Source organism: Heterocephalus glaber, unplaced genomic scaffold, assembly GCF_053883595.1.
Source record: "Heterocephalus glaber isolate CG9 unplaced genomic scaffold, H.glaber_assembly_v1.0 deba00001547, whole genome shotgun sequence".
Lineage (NCBI taxonomy): Eukaryota > Metazoa > Chordata > Mammalia > Rodentia > Bathyergidae > Heterocephalus > Heterocephalus glaber.
The window spans coordinates 10,194,878-10,214,617 of record NW_028258340.1 but is presented as its reverse complement, the minus strand read 5'-3'; the positions used below and the strand labels follow the sequence as shown (position 1 = coordinate 10,214,617).

The window sequence follows — 19,740 nt, the reverse complement described above, 5'->3', positions numbered from 1 at the left end:
TCTTAGTATGTTGCTGTGCCCCAGACTCCATTGCATGAAGACGCCAGGCACTAGGTAACCAGTGCTTTATGATACTTCTGATCTCTTTTGCCATTAATTTAGGTTGTGATGACCTTCCTTGCATGCGTGTTTTAATGGAAGTGTCTAGTTACTTCCCAAGGAGAACTTTTTCAATGCTAAATCCTGGGTTAGAGGATATGGATATCATAAATGTTTCTGATGCCCAGTGCCACATTGCCCTATAGAAAAGTTGGGTCTGCTTACACACTCTCTCTGATTGGCAATCAGCATGTTTCTAAATGCTCTGCTATTATCTTTAAGAGCAAAGAACTTCATGACTTTAGAGAATTTAAGTGTTGGCTCTTGAATGAAAGCATTATCAAGCTGAATATATTTGAAGTGTTGCTGGCAAATATTATTTGGAACTGTTTATCTTCACACAACCCTCCTGCAACAATTTTGCACTGCTTGGATAATGAACCAGTTCTATTATTAGTGGAAGACAGTGTGAGAGACTCTACAGTGTTTACAATTGGGTTTCCTCTGTGTTGAGGAAATGCATGTATGAAAATATTTTCTTTAAATACTGTCTTATATTTATCTGTGTAGTTGAAAAGCTCATGGAGCCAAATATCTGTTCACATGTACAAGACTTCATTCAGTTTTGATCTCCAACTTTGATATCATTTATAATTAATGGATTACTGTGCATGGTGCTTGGCATGTAGGGGTTTTATTTTTTAAAAAAATTTGGAGACCTCTGTTTCCTACAAGGGCACAGAGAACCCTTTGAAAAAATACTCCTTTATAGTCTGAGTGAGGCAGTGACACAAACCTTTGAAAATAAAAACTTGGAATTATAAAGCAGTGAAATTGTTCTTATCAATTCCTGCAGATACAGTGCTCAGATTTCACACCAGGTTATTAACAAAGACATGGGTGTCTAAAATGATGAAGAGAAGGGTGAACACATCAAGAAAGAATGTTGCTATGTTACGTTAAATTTCCCTCTTGGATCTCAAAAATGCGTCTTGCCTGAGCTAAAGTTCTACTTATGTAAAAAAACCCCAGGGATTTAGCTCAGTTGTTCCGCTGACTGCCTCGCAAGCACAAGGTCCTGAGTTTGATCCCTGGTACCAAAAAAAAAAAAAAAAAACTAGTGCGAAAAGTTTGAGAGATTTTTATCCCCAAAATGTTTAATTGGCACCCTGAAGAAAGTTTTATCTGAGTCTGAATTTCTTAAGTTAATACAGTTGCCATGTTTTTTTTTTTAAGTTTTATCTTCAGGCCTTGACAGAAACTCATAGTTGATAGTTTATTTAATAAACATTTTAAAGTCATGATTTGAATAGCCATTGTTGTAAGCATTGTATAAATTTCAACTAATTTAATATCCATCATCCTATGAGGTATAGGCACATATATTAGCCCATTTCACAGATGAGGAAGCAGAGACACAGGGCAGGTGTATAAGTTGCCCAAGATCCCTCAGCCAGAGAGTGACAAAGCTGGTAATCAAACCCAAGCAGGCTGATTTGAGAGCCTGTGCTCTTACTCACAGCTGTGCCATATGGCATCTGCCTACTTTGTTACAACAATGACGGCTTTTAGTAAATATTATTTTTTTGATAAGAAGAAACTGCTCATCATTATTCCCCAATAGACCATGGTTCTCTCCCTTGGCTGCACATTAGAATCGCCTGAGGAGCTTTAAAGACTCAGTTGACCTCAGCTTCATCCCGACCCGGTATATCATTCTCAGGAAGTGGGACCCAGGCACCAGTAGCTTTTAAAGCTCCTCCGATGATTCCAATGGCAACCAAGGTTGAGAAGCTTTGACTAGAGAAAAAACATTGCTGATGGCCCTAACTGATCAGAAATGTCTGATGAGAAGAAGTGTCAAGACCATACCTTGGTTCACTTCACTGGGTCTTCTGAGAGGTTAGCCTGTTCATTTCCTATCAGCTCTTTGAAGAAGTAGCAGCCTTTTTTCAAGTGGAGACAGTTTAAGTTTGGGAAAATGATTCCTTCTGAAGATCCTGATTCTGACGATATTTTAGCAAAGCCAGGGTGTGAATCCATTTGTGTTGCAGTAATTTAACCAGCTGTTTTACTTTCTTACTTGGGTGAGTGGAATATGATGTTCTTATTTAAATCAGTGCTCATTCAGTTTTAATTCTCCGCATCTGAACTTGGAGGTGAAGCTGAAAAGAGGTAAGAAAATATCAGTGGTGGCGGAGGAGGCAGACCATGTCTCAGCCAGATGACTAAACAGCATGAGGCTTGGGCTGCAGCATCTTCAGAATTGCTCATTTCCTCCTTTGACTGGCTGCGGAAGGGGAATATTCGACATGTGAAAATTTGGAAAGAATTTTTTCTGGTGGCACACCTTGTCAAATTGAATAGCAGAGTGCCTTTTAAGAACAGTCACTCTTCATTGGGATAGTATAAGTGTATCGTACATAGATAGCATTTAAGAAAATTGACCACACATGAATCAGTAATTAATAGTAAACATTTCTACTGCTTCATCTGAACCATGCTGAGAAAGAGAATCTGTTGTTTGGGGAATTTATTTTGCAATTGCCAGATTGTTCAAACAAGACTAAGTCATGTTGGGGAAATGGTAAGAGCAATCTCTTCTCAGTAGACACTACAGTTTCCCTCAAGCCTGTCAGCTCCCAGCAGTCCCACTGGCTATGGAGCACTGGGGCATTTCTCGTTATGGCTGTACATGAAAGCTAATTACGGAGGGTCCTATTTCTGTTTGTTTCTGCCATAAAGTTATCTTCTCAGACTGCTATCCTGGAGCACATAAAAGGATGGTGATGATGGTAACAGACTCTGTCTACTGCTGTTTTGGGGGACAACAGTGACAAATGGTACAGATTGCTGTACCGTTTGTAACATAATTTGCGATCCAAATAGTTTCTCAAATTACAAAATTGTATTCTAAATGTAAAAGAATGTTTAGTAGATATAGGTACACCATAAAGAATAGTAAAACACACATCCATGTGCCCACCCCCATTATGAAATGGGACAATGGCATTTCCTTAAAAGTCCCTCTGTGCCCTTGCTCAGTTGCATTATATTCCCTCCCTCTAGAGAAAACCACTACCCTGACTTGAGTTATTCATTTTATTGCTTTTCTTTTTAGCGTGCTCTAATTAATATATTGTATGTATCCCTCAACAACACATTGTCTAGGTTTGCAAACAGAGAATCCAGCACAGACCTAGATGTATAAGGAAAGGGAGAAATCACTTCTGTTGGATGAAGGTTGCAAGAGAAGGTAAGCTGAACTTGGTCTCTGGGAGAAGTCTGGCTTCAGCTTCCTTGAGCTTGTTGTGGGGAAGTTAGTGGACAGAGACAGTAGTGCATTGGGGGAAATGGGGCTCTCCTCAGTCAGGATATCGGACAACACCATAGAACAGGCTGGATACTGAGCATGTAGCAGGAATGTGGTTAGGGGCACCAGCCCCTCTACATTTCCTACTCTTCCGCTCACTGGCACCTGCCTCCAGCTCTTAGGAATAGGTCAAGCAGAACACTGCAGTAGAGGGTAGTGAGAGTCCTCTGCTGCCCCAGGCAGCAGAGAAGAGCAGAAGTCCCTTTGGCCCATGGTCAGCAAAAGCAAAACAGAAGAATCTGGATCCAGCTCATCAGATAATTGTTTTCCATTTAATGACAGGGAACATCTTGTGATGACAGTTCTCAGTGTGACCCTGTTGAGTCACATTGCTGGACTGGCTGCCCTAAGTAAGATGCACAGTGACCATTCTGGGACCTTCACTCTCATCTGGCGGTTCCCTTTCTCCTGTGTTAGAACTTTTCTTTTGTGTGATGGCTTCCTCTTCCTTTGTTTTGTTGGAGCACTTCATCCAGTAACTTTGTGAAAAAGAGTACATGGAAAGAAAATGTCTCTTCTACCATCACTTGGTGAGAGTTTGGGAACAGGATTCCAAGTTCTAAGAAATCTGGGTTAGGGTTATATATCTCAGTGGTAGAGCATGTGCTTAGTTTGTATGAGGCTCTGGGTTCAGTTCCCAGCATGCATAAGTAAACAAATAAATAAAGTAGAAATGTGAGTTCTAAAGAAAATTTAGCATATTGTTCTGTTGTCTTCTGTTTCTACAATTGGCTTAGAGAAATGTGAAGCCACTCTGATTCATGATAGGCTACTTAAGACCTCACTTCTTTTTTCTCTGCAAGCCTGTAAAGTCTTTGTCCCCAAGGATCTGAAATGTCACGCTAATGGGCCATGGCATGGGTTTGTTTTTAATCTACAGTGCTGGATATTGTATGACATATTGTGTGGCACTTCATTTTGACACCTTGGTTCCTTCAGTTTTGAGAAATTTTCCTGAATAATTTCTTTTATTCTCCATTTTGCAGCTAACATCCAGAAGCTGGAAACTCCATAGCAGTTATCTGATTTGCAATTTTTTTCCTATTTTTAATCTCTTAGTATTTACCCTGATTTGGGGAATATGTCTACTAACACTTTGTTGCTCTTAATTTTTCAATATTTTTCAATTCCAAAAAGTTTGGTTTTGGCTTTTTACTTTTTTCTTTTTAAAAACTCATTTTCTTGTTTTGTGGATACAATATTTTATCTCTCAAAGAATATCACATATATACATATATATATATGATATTTTCTTATTTTTTCTACTAGTTATATAGTCTCTATTTTCTCTGTGTTGCTGTTTTGTTTGTTTTGATCTGTCTTCCTTGGCAGAAGCTTTTCTCAGCTGTCTTGCAATCCTTGGTTGCTTAGGAACTAGAAAGCTACTGTGAAGCTCTGAGCAGGTAGGTGGTGCTTGTTGAATTTGTTCACTATAAAGTGATCTGGGTTGGGCATTTATTGAGAAACTCCAATGTTGATATCTTTAGATCTTTTACCTTGGGTTACTTAGAAGCCCTAAAGAAACTTTCCAGCCTCCTACTGTGTCTGGGTGTTCATCTGGGAGCTCCATGGGAAAGAGGACTGAGGAGTGTCTATACATGCAGGGTTTGGAGTGTCACTTAACGCCCATTTTCAGTAGAGTACTCCTGGCCTGCTTGTGTGTCCTAGGCCTGGATGATTTCCTAATTGGGAAGGGGCAGTCCCTCGGTGGAAAGAAAAGGAGAGACAGATATAAGTAGCTTCTTAGACAGCTTGGTCTGTCTCCTTCCGCTCTGTTGCAGAGGAGCCTGCTGCCCATTTTCAGCTGCCTTCCCTGATGGTCTAAGATCATTTTACCCCTTGAATGTTATCTTGGTTACCCATTCTGTGTCTGCTTTGCAGCTTCCAAAACTTTGTTGTTGTTGTCCCTTCCCTGTGCTCCAGGTTTTGTCTTAAAAAACAGTTCCTTTATGTGGCCTTAGTGGAGTTTCAAGAGAGTGAAATGATGTGCATGTATTTTGCCCATCCTGGAAGCTGGAACTTAAAAAAAATTTTTTTTTTACTTTGCTGAATTTAGTACATTTTTGACTATTCACAGCCCAAAGCTTCTGGCATTTATGGAACATCTTTGTGCCAGGTACTGTTTAGTCCTTTGCATGTGTAGAGATGCAAATAGGAATGGGTGTTATTCTTAGTCTACAGAAGACAAAATGGAAACAGGTTAAGCAGTGGCCCCAAGGTCATTGCTAGAAATTGCCAGTGCTGGGATCTGAATGCAGTCCAAGATCTGGGTTTTGAAGCCCTGTGAAAGTTATTTTTTTTAAACAAGTCCAGCTCTTCTTTTTACCAGGACCTGATTTGAAATAATGACTGAATCTTATCAGGATGTCTATGAGTTAATTAGACTTTGAAGGAGAAAACTTTGCTGACATGTACTGAGTTGAACAACTTTGCTTAGGCTTTTAAAAAGCAAATGTGGCACCCGCTAATCATGAGAAGCACCTGCTTTCCCCAGCTGCAGGGACTCTTTCCTCCCTGTTTGCTTGTGTGTGGCTGAAGGTCATTCATGGCCTCTGTTGTGCTGTCTGTTTGGAGAACAAAGCATGCATGGTTTCCTGGACCACCCAGTAGAGCCTGTGTCCTACAAGCGAGGCTGTTCTGTAATGAAGGACTTATTTTCTATGTAGCTACGAGGCTAGGTAACTCATTACCCATTCAATGTCATGAGCAGCAGCACCTCAATTTCCCATTGAAGCTTTGCTTTTTTTCTGCAACAATATGAAGCCATTGATCTGCAAGATGAATACAGCCATAAATGGGAGCTTTAGAGTCATTAAAGATTAATTGTTATTATTTTTTGCAAATCTTTGTCAAACCAAATTTTTTCAGACTAAATTATACATCAAAAAATCTTTCTGCACCAAAGAGCTGCCTATGACTTTAAGGGCTGAATGGATTTGAATATGAGTATTAGAAATATTGATAAACAATGAATTCTTTTTCTGAGAGCTGAGACTGTTATTCTTAGAGCAATTTCAGCTTCAGTGAGCTTTCTATGCATGGCTGCTTAGCTGTTAAGAACAAGATCCTGTTTATATTCTTTCCCATAACTATAGCTAGCTCTGTGCCTAGAAAAAAAATGTAATATGCAATACTTACAAATAGCTGAAAGTAAGGTTTTTTTTTTTAAAAAGTGCAAAGTAATATCAATCTGCCTCTGCCTATGAATCCGTGAATAGAGCTTGGGTTCCATTTTAATACAGTGCTTTGAGCCAAATAATTTTTATTCTCTAGAGAGAACCCTTTTCATTTAAAAGGAATAAATGTGCATGGGACCAATTTTAACTGCTTATACATTTGAGGCCTTTTGGCATTCTCTCAAGTTCTAAAAAAAAAAAATTATAAGAACACCCTATAAACTGCTTTACTGTATTAAATTTCAATTTTAACTAGACCTTTTACCTAAGGGAGAAAATGGTAGGGAACATATGCCTTGAATATTTTGAGGGAAATAAAATACCTGGCCTTATATTTTAATTTATTTTTGACATTTTTTAATCATGAGGATATCGTCTCTTCCATTCTTACTGAAGAAAAGTATTTAGGTAAGATGTCTTCTATGAAAAAAGTCTAAGTTTGAATCCCATAGAAATTCAGGAGCTCTTATGAATGCAGACTGGTGATTTTGAATCCATCATTAAATCAGACCTTGGACGAGGGAGTGTATACTGGACTTTGGAGTTGGAGCTAGGTTTCGATTATGCCTCCTCGCATTCTTGGAAAAGCCCTTTGACCTCTCTGGGCCTGTTTCAACATCATTAAATAGGGATAATTCATAGTCTGAGTAGTTATCGCAAGGTTCAGAGAGAGAGTACACATGAGAGGCCAACTAGAATTACTGGTGTGTAATATGGGGCTCTGACTGTGATCATGGTGCTAAGGCATAGGGACTCTGGTGTGCCGGGGAGGAGGGTAATATTGCAGGAAGTGGTGGAGCTGGGCTGTTAATCCAGATGATTTGGCTCCAGAGCCTCTACTTACTAGCTATGTCTTAACCTCACACAGGAGTTGTGCTGGATTGTAGTCGTTCCTGGCTCATTCATCTATGGGATACACATTGCCTGTTGTGGGTGCTGATAGGTTACCCACAAGTGCATATTCAATGAATGTGCAAAGAAATTTCTGCAACTTACGGAGGTGGGCTTTTCTTCACAAAACATACTTTTCCTCAGAGCTGCTCTACTTAGTTTCCCTAAGCCTCTACTAACCTTTCACTACTAAGTGCTGGTACCAAACCAGTATTGTGCCAGTATTCTTACTGAGCTTTCCGTAGCATGGCTGACCCAAGGCCAACCTGGCCACAATTACCTTGCAGTGACTGTGAAAGGTTTGCTTGATGAACAGGGATCTTTGAAAGCCATTTGCCTAGAGCAGGAGTCAGCAAAATTGTTGTGAGAAGGGCTAGATAGTCAATATTTTAGGTTCTGCAAGTCACAGGATCTCTCTCGTATCTCTGTTGGTAGTCCAAAAACAGCCACAGACAATATGCTAGGCTATGTTCCATGCCTGCCTGGCTGTGTTTGTCCCTAGAGCTGTCTTTTGCTGACCCTGTCTTTTAGAGTGCCAGCAAAGTCTCACTTTGTAGTGCTGAAGAATCAACCTTTTAAATAGAGATTCCTTGTTTTACCCTGTAAAAGACAATATTCAAAACCAGAAAAAAACAGTAAAGTCATTACTTTCATACAGATGAAAATGAAAATGTGCTAAAGATTTTATTTTACTCATGTGAGGGATCCTGGCAGATGTTATAAGCAGTTCAAAGGGAACGAGTCAGGAAGAACCAATTTATAGTGAGTAAAGGAATTGAATTGCAAATAGAGGCAAAACTGATTTATCCCCTGCAGCAGGTAGGGTAGGGAAGTTTAGCACAACTGGACAATGACAATTTTTACTTCTATCAGTTACCTATAACTTATAAAATTACAAAACAGCTCAAAGACCGGGAGGGGCTTGGAACCTGATAACCTGAGGTGTGATCCACATAGATGATCCACATAGATCTTTGAGACATGTTTTAAATATCCCAGAGCGACTGCTTTTGTATGTCAATGTTAGACTTGGAAATGTGCATTTCAAACAATGCCAAGACAGTAGCCAAGCAGGAAGGCTTCATGCCACACTTGCAGGAACACTGTATCCTATTCATTGTTTGTATGTCCTTCTTTTTCCCGGAATACACCTTTCTGTTCTGCAAGCCTCTCCTCTGATTTAAAGGAATCAGTGTTCATCTTGTGAAGGTAAAACTTCCATTTGACCAAATAATTTTCTTTATTGTGGGGAGTGGTTGGGAGAGGGGAAGGTTGGATATTGGGAAAAACTCATCATCATCTTCCATCTTTGCTATTTGTTTGCTCGTGTCAAAACAAATGACTGAAGGGATGGAGGGAGAGGTAATCTGTATTGATCATAAAAATATTTTATATGGACTAAGGGAAGTGTGTTTACAGTGGAGGAAGAGTGAAATGTGAAAGCTTTTGGAGGACACCTAGGACAGTGGAGGAATATAGACTGGGAGAATCTATCAGGCCATCACTGGGAAGGACTGTTGGGTGACACAGACTTAGAGAGCAAGATGCATGAATTGTAAACAGGCGGGAGGACAGAGACTACAATAAGCATGTTAGGGAAGCCAGAACTCATTAAGTTGACAATCCATTATACGCTTACTTTTTTGGAGACCTTTAACTGCCAGCAGCCCTTTTGCTCTATCAAATGCTACTCCTTCCTGGACAAAACTGCCAACCCGGCTCGGGCATTTCCAGAGGACAGGGAAGTTCAGAAAGCCCCTAGAATCTGTCAGCAAGCTGACTTCCTTTTCACTGTGTCTTCTGTCTGTGTGATAATGCAAAGGGTGGGTGTCTTTGTTACAGGGTATTTGGAAATTACTGTCCAATCAGCATGATTGAAGGAGAATTTTCCCCTTTTATTTGCTTTCCAGTAGGAGCAATCTTTTGTGTCTGAGAATGAGGGTGAAAGGGTGAGGAGGATTCAGTGCCCCACCAATCTTTCCCTCAAATAGTGTGGCTTCTCCAACTATACACCTAGTCACAGAGCTACCTTGAGAATGGTACCATTTCACACTAGCCAGAGAGCCTTCTTATGCAGCGAGTTCAACAGTTCACAGGCCAGACATTTCCCCATCCTAGATTTGGTGCTGAGTCCAGGAGCTTCAACACTCAGGAGACACAGATCGGGCTGTTTGGGATTATGAGTGTGTGGTTAGTAGTCTCAATGGAGAGTGACAGGTAGGGAAACTCCCCAGAGTAGCAAAGATTGTGGAACAAGGTAGTTGTGTTATATGGAAAGCTGGATGACTTTTCTTCCTGGCAGTGAAAACTGTGGCTTGGAGCACATTTGTGTTTTGGGTACCTGTGTCGCTTAAGATTCCCTCCCTGTCTTATCTTTGCCCTGAGATGTAATCTCAGGACCTCCCCGTTTTGCTGGGAATGCCACGTTACTACTCATTCTGAAATCTAAGACAACTCAGAAATGCAATTTTCTGCTGGTGTCAAGAGCCTCAGTGGTAAGAGTATCAAGGTAGTGGCCAGTGTTGGGTGCTAAGATGTCCTAGGTCTCCTGTTTAACTACGAGGCAGAGGAAGCAGCAGGTCTGGCAGCTCTTTGTGCCTCCACTGGCACCAAGAACGTGGCACTGAAATATGCATTGCTGGAATTTGGGGTGCTACAGACCCCCCACAGTGCTCACTGTACTTGGAGCCCTTGATGCTTCTTAAAAGAGCACAGCGCGTGTGCTTTGCTCTTCTTTTGCAGGTGCTATTCTTCATGTTCTCACCTTGTTTAGATTCCAAAGGGCACCTGAGATGGGGCGTGTTATCAGAGTTGATCAGGTAAGACATGGTCCTAGCCTTGAGTCCCTCCCTGAGCACTACAGGAAAGGCCTTCAACGTTTTCACCACAATCATCCTTTGCTGCTTATTTCTAGAGTTAGTCACACAAGCCTTAAGGGGGCCAATATTTGTATGAAAGGTAGGAGGAGCCTGTTTTCAAACAGAGCACATTGTCCTTTTTATATTCATAACCCTTAGTTCCTAATTTAAACTTAAGGTCTGATCAGCTCTGTGATTTCTACAGGGTAGATGTTCTTGGTTTTTGAGTTCGTAGGTTGCCAACACAGAGCATACTAAGACTGAACTGAAAAAATAAATGGTTTCATTTGTTTTGAAATTTTGTTTTATTGTTAATTGACAAAATGATAATTGTATGCATTTATGGGGTATACTGTGAGGTTTGCTACACATGTATATTGTGGGATGATCAAATCAGGCCAGTTAACATATCTGTCACCACGTATGTATTATTTGTTTGTGGAGAGACATTTGAAATCCTCCTTTTTAGCTATTTTGAAGTATACAGTAGAATTTTAAATATACTTACTATGCTCTGTGCAATAAAACACCAGAACTTACTCTTCTTACCCAACTGTAACCTTGTACCTGTTGATTAATGTCTTTCCTTTGGCCATTCACTCCCCGTCTCTCGTAACCACCATACTGCTCTCTACTTGTCTGAGTTTGACTTTTTTAGATTTCACATATAAGCGAAATCATGAGATATTTGTCTTTTTGTGCCTGGTTTATGTCACCTAATATGATGTCCTCTAGATTTATCTATGTTGTCACAAGTAACAGAATTTCCTATGTTTTAAAGCTAAATAATATTTAAGCTTTTTAATCCATTTATCCATTGATAGGTACTTAGCTTGTTTCCATATATTGACTATTGTGAATAATACTGCAATTAACATGGGTGTAAAACTGCAAAATTTTATACAATTTACAAATAGATTTTTAGGATTATTAGGAGAGTTTCCTACATTGTACAAATTATCTTTTATTTGGGGAGTTAGAGACAGTGATAAATACAGACATTTAAAAAACCTACAGGGGGAGATGAAATAAAAAAGAAAAAAGTCATTAAAGCAGTAAGCTATCCAAACCAAAAGTAAGTTACTCAGATTTTTTAAAGATAACATTTTCCCATTCATTTTTCTTTTTTTTTTTTTTGGTACCGGGGATCGAACTTGGGTCCTTGCACTTGCGCAGCAGGCTGCGAAACCACTGAGCTAAATCCCCGGCCCTCCCATTCATTTTTCTAAGATACTGGTATGCTCTATGCTAAAGAAATGCATGTGATATCTTTATTGTTGTGTAGGCCCATTTGGAAAGTCCTTAGGGACATGTCAAGAGTGTTGGCCTGTGTAGCAGGGTGGAAACAGTCTTTTAGGACAGAAATGATGAGATATGGAGGAGAAGCAGATGGGAGGGTAGTGAATGGGGTAGGTTTACTTCTGCAAGAACACCATGTTGACATTCTATCTGCCTTGCAGTCGCATCTCTAACCCATCTGTGATGACGGGCCATCAGCAAGGCCCTCTTTGTGAGTCTCACCCTGATAGACACCAAGTAAAGAATTTTCTTCCTCATAGGAGTTGGTGAGATGGCCAGATCTGATTCTTGCCTCGCATTGTCAAGCAAATCCTGCCTTGGTCTAAACACGTGCCATTTGAAAATCCCTTTCTTAGAGTCATTGATTTAGACATTGCTTTCCTTTTGCATTTGAGATTAGGAACCAGGTGTTTCTTAATTATACATCCCAAATGAAGCACCAGAGTATCACCATGAGCTTACAATTTCTATCTAGAGAAAATTAATGAAGGGATCAGAATCCCCCCACCCCAGCTCTGGCAGTGGCCTGCCCTGGCCTCTAGTGACTTGTTTATAAGTTTTGGGCAATCTCTCTGTTCTCCAGTCTTACCTTTCAAGGAAGCAAATGCACCTTTGGAATCTACAACTTCTTGGAGCAGTGAAGAAACCCACCATCAGGTGGATGTAGGACAGGTGGGACTGAGTGTATTTTGGCACTAGATCCGGTAAGGAATAGAGAGTGTGGGAAAACTTGTGACTGGTCCCTGTCCCTTGGTGTCCTGAAGTTGCTGAGTCATGAAGACAGGGCATGTAGTTTGGGTTTTTTTCACTGTTCCCAACATTTGGTACAATCCCTGGCACATGTAGAAGCCAAGTAAATATGTGCTTAGATCCTGCCAGAATTAGGGATCCTTTCCTTTCTGAATAGGTTGGGACAGCCTATGGGTCCTGAAAAGCAAGCAAGCAATAAATGAATAAATAAATAAAAATACCACTTCACTGATTTTTTTTAAAGCAAGGTCCTACTTGTCATATAGAAATTTTTACTTTTAAGGACAATCTTGGCTTTTTTTTTTAACTTCATTTGACACAGTGGTTTAAGGAGTCTTGGGTGGTTATATCTGGCTTACTTTGTCATTGCTAGTCTTTTTAAAGTTCAGGAGGTAATCCTGGTTAAGCCAAATGCGAGCCTCTGAATATGATGTTTATACTTGTAGCTAGTTATATGGCTAGAGTGGCAGAGCAGAGCTTTTTGTGGAGTTTTTTGAATGATGTATTTTAAACCAACAACACAACAAAAACACTGCTAAGGAAAGGGCAAAGAATACAGTAAGAAGATCTAAGGCTATAAGGAAAGGAGTGGAAGGTCAGAGGAATCCACATCAGAATATTTCAACAGTCCCGAGAACACAACTTGATAATGGTAGTTGGCACATGGGAAAGGAATAGGGAGAATGGATGCTCAGGGTAGAAGGCAGACTCTCTCCACCATGAATCCTTGTGTAACTTTCACATTTTGTATGCTGTTTCTTTTTGATCTTTCAAAACAAACTAATTAAAAACATTGTGGCTTTCTGATCAGAAAAAGGGGAACTAATTGCTGAGTCACTTGCCTTTCAGGAACACAGCAGCCAAACTGATGTGACTATGGGGACCCTTCCCCCTTCAATTTGCTGATGTAATTACTTTCTCCAGTGAAGCTGCTTTTAGAAACACATGCAGATGCAGAATGTTAATCCAGTATAGATAGGTAACTTCTGTATTTACAATCTGCCATGTGGTTTTTTCATAGCTTATCTACAACACTGAGTCCAATTTTTAAAGCCGAAAATAACTGATTTAACATAGAACACTGCTGGAACCCTGAAATGAGTCTGAAGAATAAATTCACATTTCCAGGCTTTGGCCATAATATAGTATATTGAAATTTTTTACACGGATTTCAAATTGTTCATGCTTACTAATAGGATCTAGCACACTTTGATTTGTCTTGGTCTAAAAGGCTCAGAATAACTGAATTTCTTGGCTCTAAAGAAGCTATAACTTTGATTAGGACTCTGACTGGTATGTAGTATCTCGATTAAGATTGGGTCCTACTTGGAAAACAGGAGCAATTGATTACCATGTTGGCAATTTGCCTTCAGCAGAGTAAAATATGGCCGTGGTGAGGCAAAGAAAATCAATCCTAGTTCTCATGCCTATGATTCATTTTGGTTCTCCTAACTTGTTCCCTTCAGACTTGGTTCTTTTCCTCTTTTCCCTGATGTGGATCATGCAATAGTGTGATCTACAAAGTAGTATATAAATATTAGTTGTGCATTTATCTTTCTGTGTTTAGGATCACCCTAACTACTCAAGATGAGAAGTTGATTTTCTCATTTACATCATAATTCCTATGATGTGGGAAACAGAACCAAAGATTTGAAGTCAGAAGATCCATGTTCTAGTCCAGGTTTTCTATAGTCTGGATCATTGGCTTTTAAGTCCTGATTAAGTTGTAGATGGTTGTTTTTTTATTTTCCCAGTTGAAGCTAACCTTCCTCACTTCACAAGTAGGTTGAAGAAAACTCAGGAGAACCCTATGAGGTAGCACTTTGTACACATTATGGAGGGTGATCATTGTCGGTTTTATTTGCTCTCATTCATAAGCATTACTGACAGGCCCTTTGGTTTCTGAGAGACTTTGCTTTTGGTGGAATAAAGAAAAAAGCTAATGGCACCATGTGGTAAGATCAAAGGCCTTCCTGGAGCTCAGCTGTCATTCTCCCAAAAAAGCAAGGAAAAGCTGCATCTTCACTCCCTGAGGATTTTAAAGGTCACCATACATTCTGGGAGTTTCACTTCATTTAGCTTCTAGAGCACTCCATTCATCCACAGTCTCATAGTTCCCAACCTTTTTTACTCAGATATTTTAAATTCGTTATGTCCGCAGTCTGAACTATCTCTCTTCGAAACAAAAAACAGTTCTACCTACAGCTGCACCCTTCCTTAGGCCCTCACTTCTTGTCTCTCCCAAATTATGTTCTAGATACTTCTCCCTACTGAAACCCCAGTGTCTTTGATGGAGTCATAAGGATGAGAAATAAGTATCTCATTGTTAGAACTGACACACAGCCCCTATTAGAATCCGCTGCGCTTATTTTAAGGATGAAGAAACAGACCCAAGTTTACACACCCAGGCTGCATGGATTCTTGTTGGCTTAGCAATCAACTCTGAGCTTTGCAAGAAGGGGAGATTATTCAGAGCCATCCACTGTAGTCATTTATAAGAATGTGATAGCCCAGGCAGGCTCTGGGCAATAGGTACAACCAAATGATATATTAGCCATAATTTTCTGTTCACCATTTCTGTTTTCTCCCTTGTATGCTGTAACTCCCTGCTGTCAAAATTGTGTTATTTAAAACTTTGAATCATAAAGTTATATCAAGCCTACCAGCTGTAGGAAATGTTACTTCCAGATTGGTTCTGGCTTTGCATGTCTGTTGAGACCCTTAAAACTAGATTCATGCTGAAAGGTGCTATGGAAGGTAAAATTACTGTATTTATTTTTAGGTTATTAAATTATTTATGTTAACAATGGAGAATCTTCTCTGCTTTTTCACTAATAAATGTTTGAATTCTCTTAGTTAAGTCTTACTGGTGCTCAGTAACCACACAGGTCACTTAGAAATAGATTTTAGTTATTGGTAATCCCTAAACCAAGAAACATTGCATGGGAATAATTCCTAGAGCCTAAAGGATGAAGAAGGGACAAACAATCAAGGCCCAAGTATCTTCTCTGGTTATAAGTAGTGCATTTAGTTTTTATGTGTCTTGCTTACTTGAATTAAAAGGCAAAAATACAATATTGAATGTCCATTCCTCTAAGATGGTGGTTCTCAACCTTGGCTCTACATTGGCATCACCATGGGTGCTTAAGGAATACTGATACCTGGGTCTCCACCCAGAGTGTCTAATTTCATGGGCTTTCAGTGTGGCCTAGGCAACAGCATTTCTTGAAGTTCCCTACGTTAAGTCTTTGAAACTTTACAGAGGTCTGTCCTAATTTTTTGTTTTCTGGAGGAGACCAGAACCTCCTTGGAATTGCTACATCTTTTATCATTTGTGGAAGATCTGAAAATGACAAACAGTTGCCCCTCACTTTTAAATATTACACTTTTCTGGACTCTTGAGCACTAGCTACGTGTATAGAGCCAGTTACCAGGGCTTGGGGCAGATACATTTCCAACCAAGTAGAGCCTAGGAGATTTATATCAGTGTCTCCCTGAGACATGCCAGTATTTTGCAGGTCTAAGATTTGAACCCTGGTCTAACTGCAAAGCTCCTTTGTGTAACTACTAGGGCAAAGTCTAGTAGGATTCATCAAAACTCATTCCCTCATCTTTCTGGGCACATAGGTAAACTACTTTTCCCAGCCTCCCTCATGTGACCTGATTCTAGTTGATATAATGAAAGCAGAAGTATTGTATGCCCGCTTCAGAGCTGGCCTTTCTGCACAACCCTTCATTTTTTCCCTATCTGTTAGCTACAAGTGAAGATGATCTTTTGATGGATGCCTGCCAGACACCCACAGTGTAATTCTATGTGAACAAAAAAAAATATGTTCAGGGAGAGACTTGGAGGTTTATCTATTTGAACAGCTAGTTCTACCTGAAGGTAACTACTGTGCATTAAATAGAGAGGGGAAAATAATGACATAGAGATCTTGGCAAGTAGGGATCCAGAGTATAAGCCCTAGTCTGGAACAAGTGAAAGAAAATATCTTTGATTCTGACAATTGGAAAGTAGGAAGAAGTTAGTATGGACTCATATAAATTTAGATGTATGGAAGAAGTTGAACTTCAATTTTCTTTGTGATATCTAAGACAGAAGTCATCCATGGGGACTTTATGGGGCAGGATAGGTAGTTTGAGGGGACAGTGTTTTGCAAAAAGGCCTTGTGCACAATAGAAAAGAGATACAAAGCCAACAGTGGTCATCAGTGTGAAGAATTTATTCAAGATGGAAATCACATGAATTTGTCTTTACAAAGACTGTTTCTTGCTCACTATTATTTCTTCAGTGCTTAGCATGGTACCAGCACATGGCTGCTTTTGAATAAATAATTAACTGAGGGATAAATACAGTGGCATTAAAAGAGTGAGAGTTGAAAAATGGGAGGTATGGTTAGAAAGTTGAATTTTAAATTAAATATTCTGGAGTGTTTTCAAGTGTTGACAGATTTTATGTTGTGCTCGTGAGAGTAGGTGACAGGTGTGGAATGGAAATGAAGATCATTGCCATTGGGGGTACGTGGGGGACTGAAATGCTAAGGGTAAGAGGTCACCCTGGATGATAGGTAATGGAATAGAGAGTGTAACCATCAACCAGCTTTCACTAGTCTTTAAAAATATAAAGGGATTGGTGCATGACATTGATAGGAAAAGACAGAGTATGATATATGGTATTGCCAGAATGTCCAAGCATCAAGGGAACAGGATAGCTGTTTAGGAGTGAAAGGGCAATGGTCTGGAAGTTGCATTGGAGCATGAGAGAGATGCTAATGAGTGTGTTGGGTGAAGGAGAAAGGGTCACGGAAGACACAGTATTTTCAGAAAGAGCTAGGTGCTAGAGAGGCCTAGGAGGTGAAAGGCACATTCAGAGAAGAGGTGATTATTCCCCAACAAAGGTATGGAGTTACAATAGGATGACTTTGGAAAGGGTGTTGCTGTATGTACTAGTTATCCTTTGCCACATTAATGCCATACAACAATCTAATGCCAAACTTTGGGAGCATAAATAGTGTTTATTGTACACGTTTCTGGAGTCAGATGGGAGTTAACTAGGTGGCTCTGATTATCTCGATTGGGTTTACTAACATGTCGGGTGGTCAGCTAGCTGTCAGCCAGTCTGTACTGGCCTTGGCTGGAGAAACTTGGCTCTGCTCTGTGTGTATCTCATCCACCACCCAGGACCCATGGACTAGCCTGAGAATAGCATTATCAAAGTAAAGTTGGGGTCAAGGTCAAGAACAAGTACAGTTGTTCAATTGCTTTTCAAACCTCTGCTTGGGTCATATTTGCCAACATCTTGTTGATCCAAGCAAGTCACATAGCTAAGCTCAGAGTATGTCACAAAGTTATATGGCAAAGGACATGAATGTAAGTAAGTAGGGGTGGAAAATTGGAACCATTTTTTCAGTCTACCACTTGTTTGGAAAGTGGATAAGGAGAAAAATTGAAGATAGACTAGAAAGGTTTATGTCTAGGGAAGAGCAAGTAAGTAAAGCTGATGGTAATAGGTATCTGATGGATTAAGGGATGGACAATATGAACCCCCTCAGAAAGTGTGGTCCACTTACCCTTTTGGCTTCAGTTTCCTCATACATAAATGGAGATGTTGACTCTTTTCAGACTGTTAGATTGCAATGAGGTAATGCTTTTGAAAACATTTTGTAAGTGATAAATTTAAGATCTAAGGGTAGATGTGTATGCACGTACCTGTCCATCTCTCTTTTCTAGCACAGATCACTTGACAACTAGCTAACTCCCACATTGAGGAATGTTGGGGCCATATTACCAAGTAAAATTTATACAGTTGTCTCAAACCCCTACCAGTGCTACAGTGACTCCAGCCATAGGTCTCTTGAAAAAATTTCTTTTATTTTTCGGAGACTCTATCAAATTGAGTAGATTTTGCCCTTAGGGAAGATACCTTAGTCCCATTTTGTGTTGCTATACCAAAATACCCAAGGCTGAGAACTTCATAAGAAAAGAGGTTTATTTAGCTCACAGTTTTAGAGCCTGAAAGTCCAATATCATGGAGCTCCATCTGCTTGGCCTCTGATGAGGGCCTTAAACCTTACAACATGACTGGTGGCACCATGGCAGGAGTGCAGGGAGGAGAGACAGACAGCTCATGGAGAATAACTGATATGATAAGAGAAGAAACTAGAGATCAGGGAAGGACCAGGCTCATTCTTTTATAATAACTCGCTCTCGTGAGAACTAACCTGGTCCTGTGAGAGTTGCATTAATCCCTTCTGAGATTGACATCCCCATGACCTAATCATCTTCCACAAGGCCCCACCGCTTAAAGATATAGCACTTTTCAATATCATAACATTAGGGACCAAGCCTCCAGCTCATGAACCTTTGGGGGACACGATAAAACATATCGAAACACTAATACTGTGATATAAAATGGCACAGAATACAGATCCTAAACCAGTAATAACGTATGCCTCCTCTAGAGGGCAGTGCTCTCCACCCAACCTCTGCAAAATCCTCTGTGGGCTCAATAGAAGTTGCACAGCTCTTTCTTTCTGAGAATCTGCTCAGAGCCTTCTGGACTTGAATATGGGAAAGAAGCCTGCCCAGCTCCAGAGTGGCTTGCATTGGGCTGCTACTCTGACCTCTCTTGGCTGAAGGCGAACTTTCCTATTGTCCAGGACAGGCTTTTCTCATGCAGGGGTCTCAATCCTGTCTCCTTCCTTCCTAAGTGATGTCCAGAAATGGGTCCTTTGGCATTAACATTGAGTCTTCGTCCGATGTCTACCCCCATGGTCATCTGTATTAGTAAATGGACTCCCAGGAGTGTCCTGCAAGTCCCAATGACTCTCAGAGTGATCTTAGTTATATCTATGAGTAAGGACCCGTGTGTGACTATGAATATGGCTTCAGAAGGAATGTTTCAGGCATGGGCTTTTCATCTTGGGAGCGCTTGTGGTAGCAATTCTGTTCAAAAACAAAAACTCCAATCCTCTTTTACTGAACAGGGAAAAGAGTCTTTCCTATGCTTGCTTAGTACCCACTTGTGGAGGCTTGCAGATGATAGTCATGCATTTTGACCTAATTAATATAATTAAAATCTCTGTATGCAAGCTTGGACTGTCTACCTTTTTCTACTATGTTTTATCTCAGGTCAGTATTAGAGCTAAATGTCAAAATGTATTTTATATTCAGCTATCAACCAACAAGGAGTTTTTTAACACCTCTGCCTTCTTGATTATCCCTTGATGCATTCAGAAAGCCGAGTTATTTCAGGCATTTATATCTATCAGTTTATTGACTTGATTCTTACATTTACTATTTGTTTTGGGGGAACTTGACACCATCATCATTAAAAGGAACTGGATTCAATAGG

At 40.1% G+C, this 19,740-nt stretch overlaps 1 protein-coding gene across 2 annotated transcripts in view; it reads left to right on the top strand.

The window, feature by feature from the left end:
- The window catches only part of Tspan7 (tetraspanin 7), a 144,479-nt gene that overhangs the window by 52,769 nt on the left and 71,970 nt on the right, over nt 1-19,740 (top strand). Inside the window, exons 2-3 of one of the 2 annotated variants that reach the window (XM_087189854.1) lie at nt 7-54; nt 3,211-3,295. The exons of the other annotated variant lie outside the window; for it this stretch is intronic. Of the exons in view, the coding sequence (XP_087045980.1) occupies nt 3,277-3,295 (19 nt within the window). The 5' untranslated portion in view covers nt 7-54; nt 3,211-3,276. The remainder of the gene's footprint in view (nt 1-6; nt 55-3,210; nt 3,296-19,740) is intronic. 2 annotated transcript variants of the gene reach the window in all.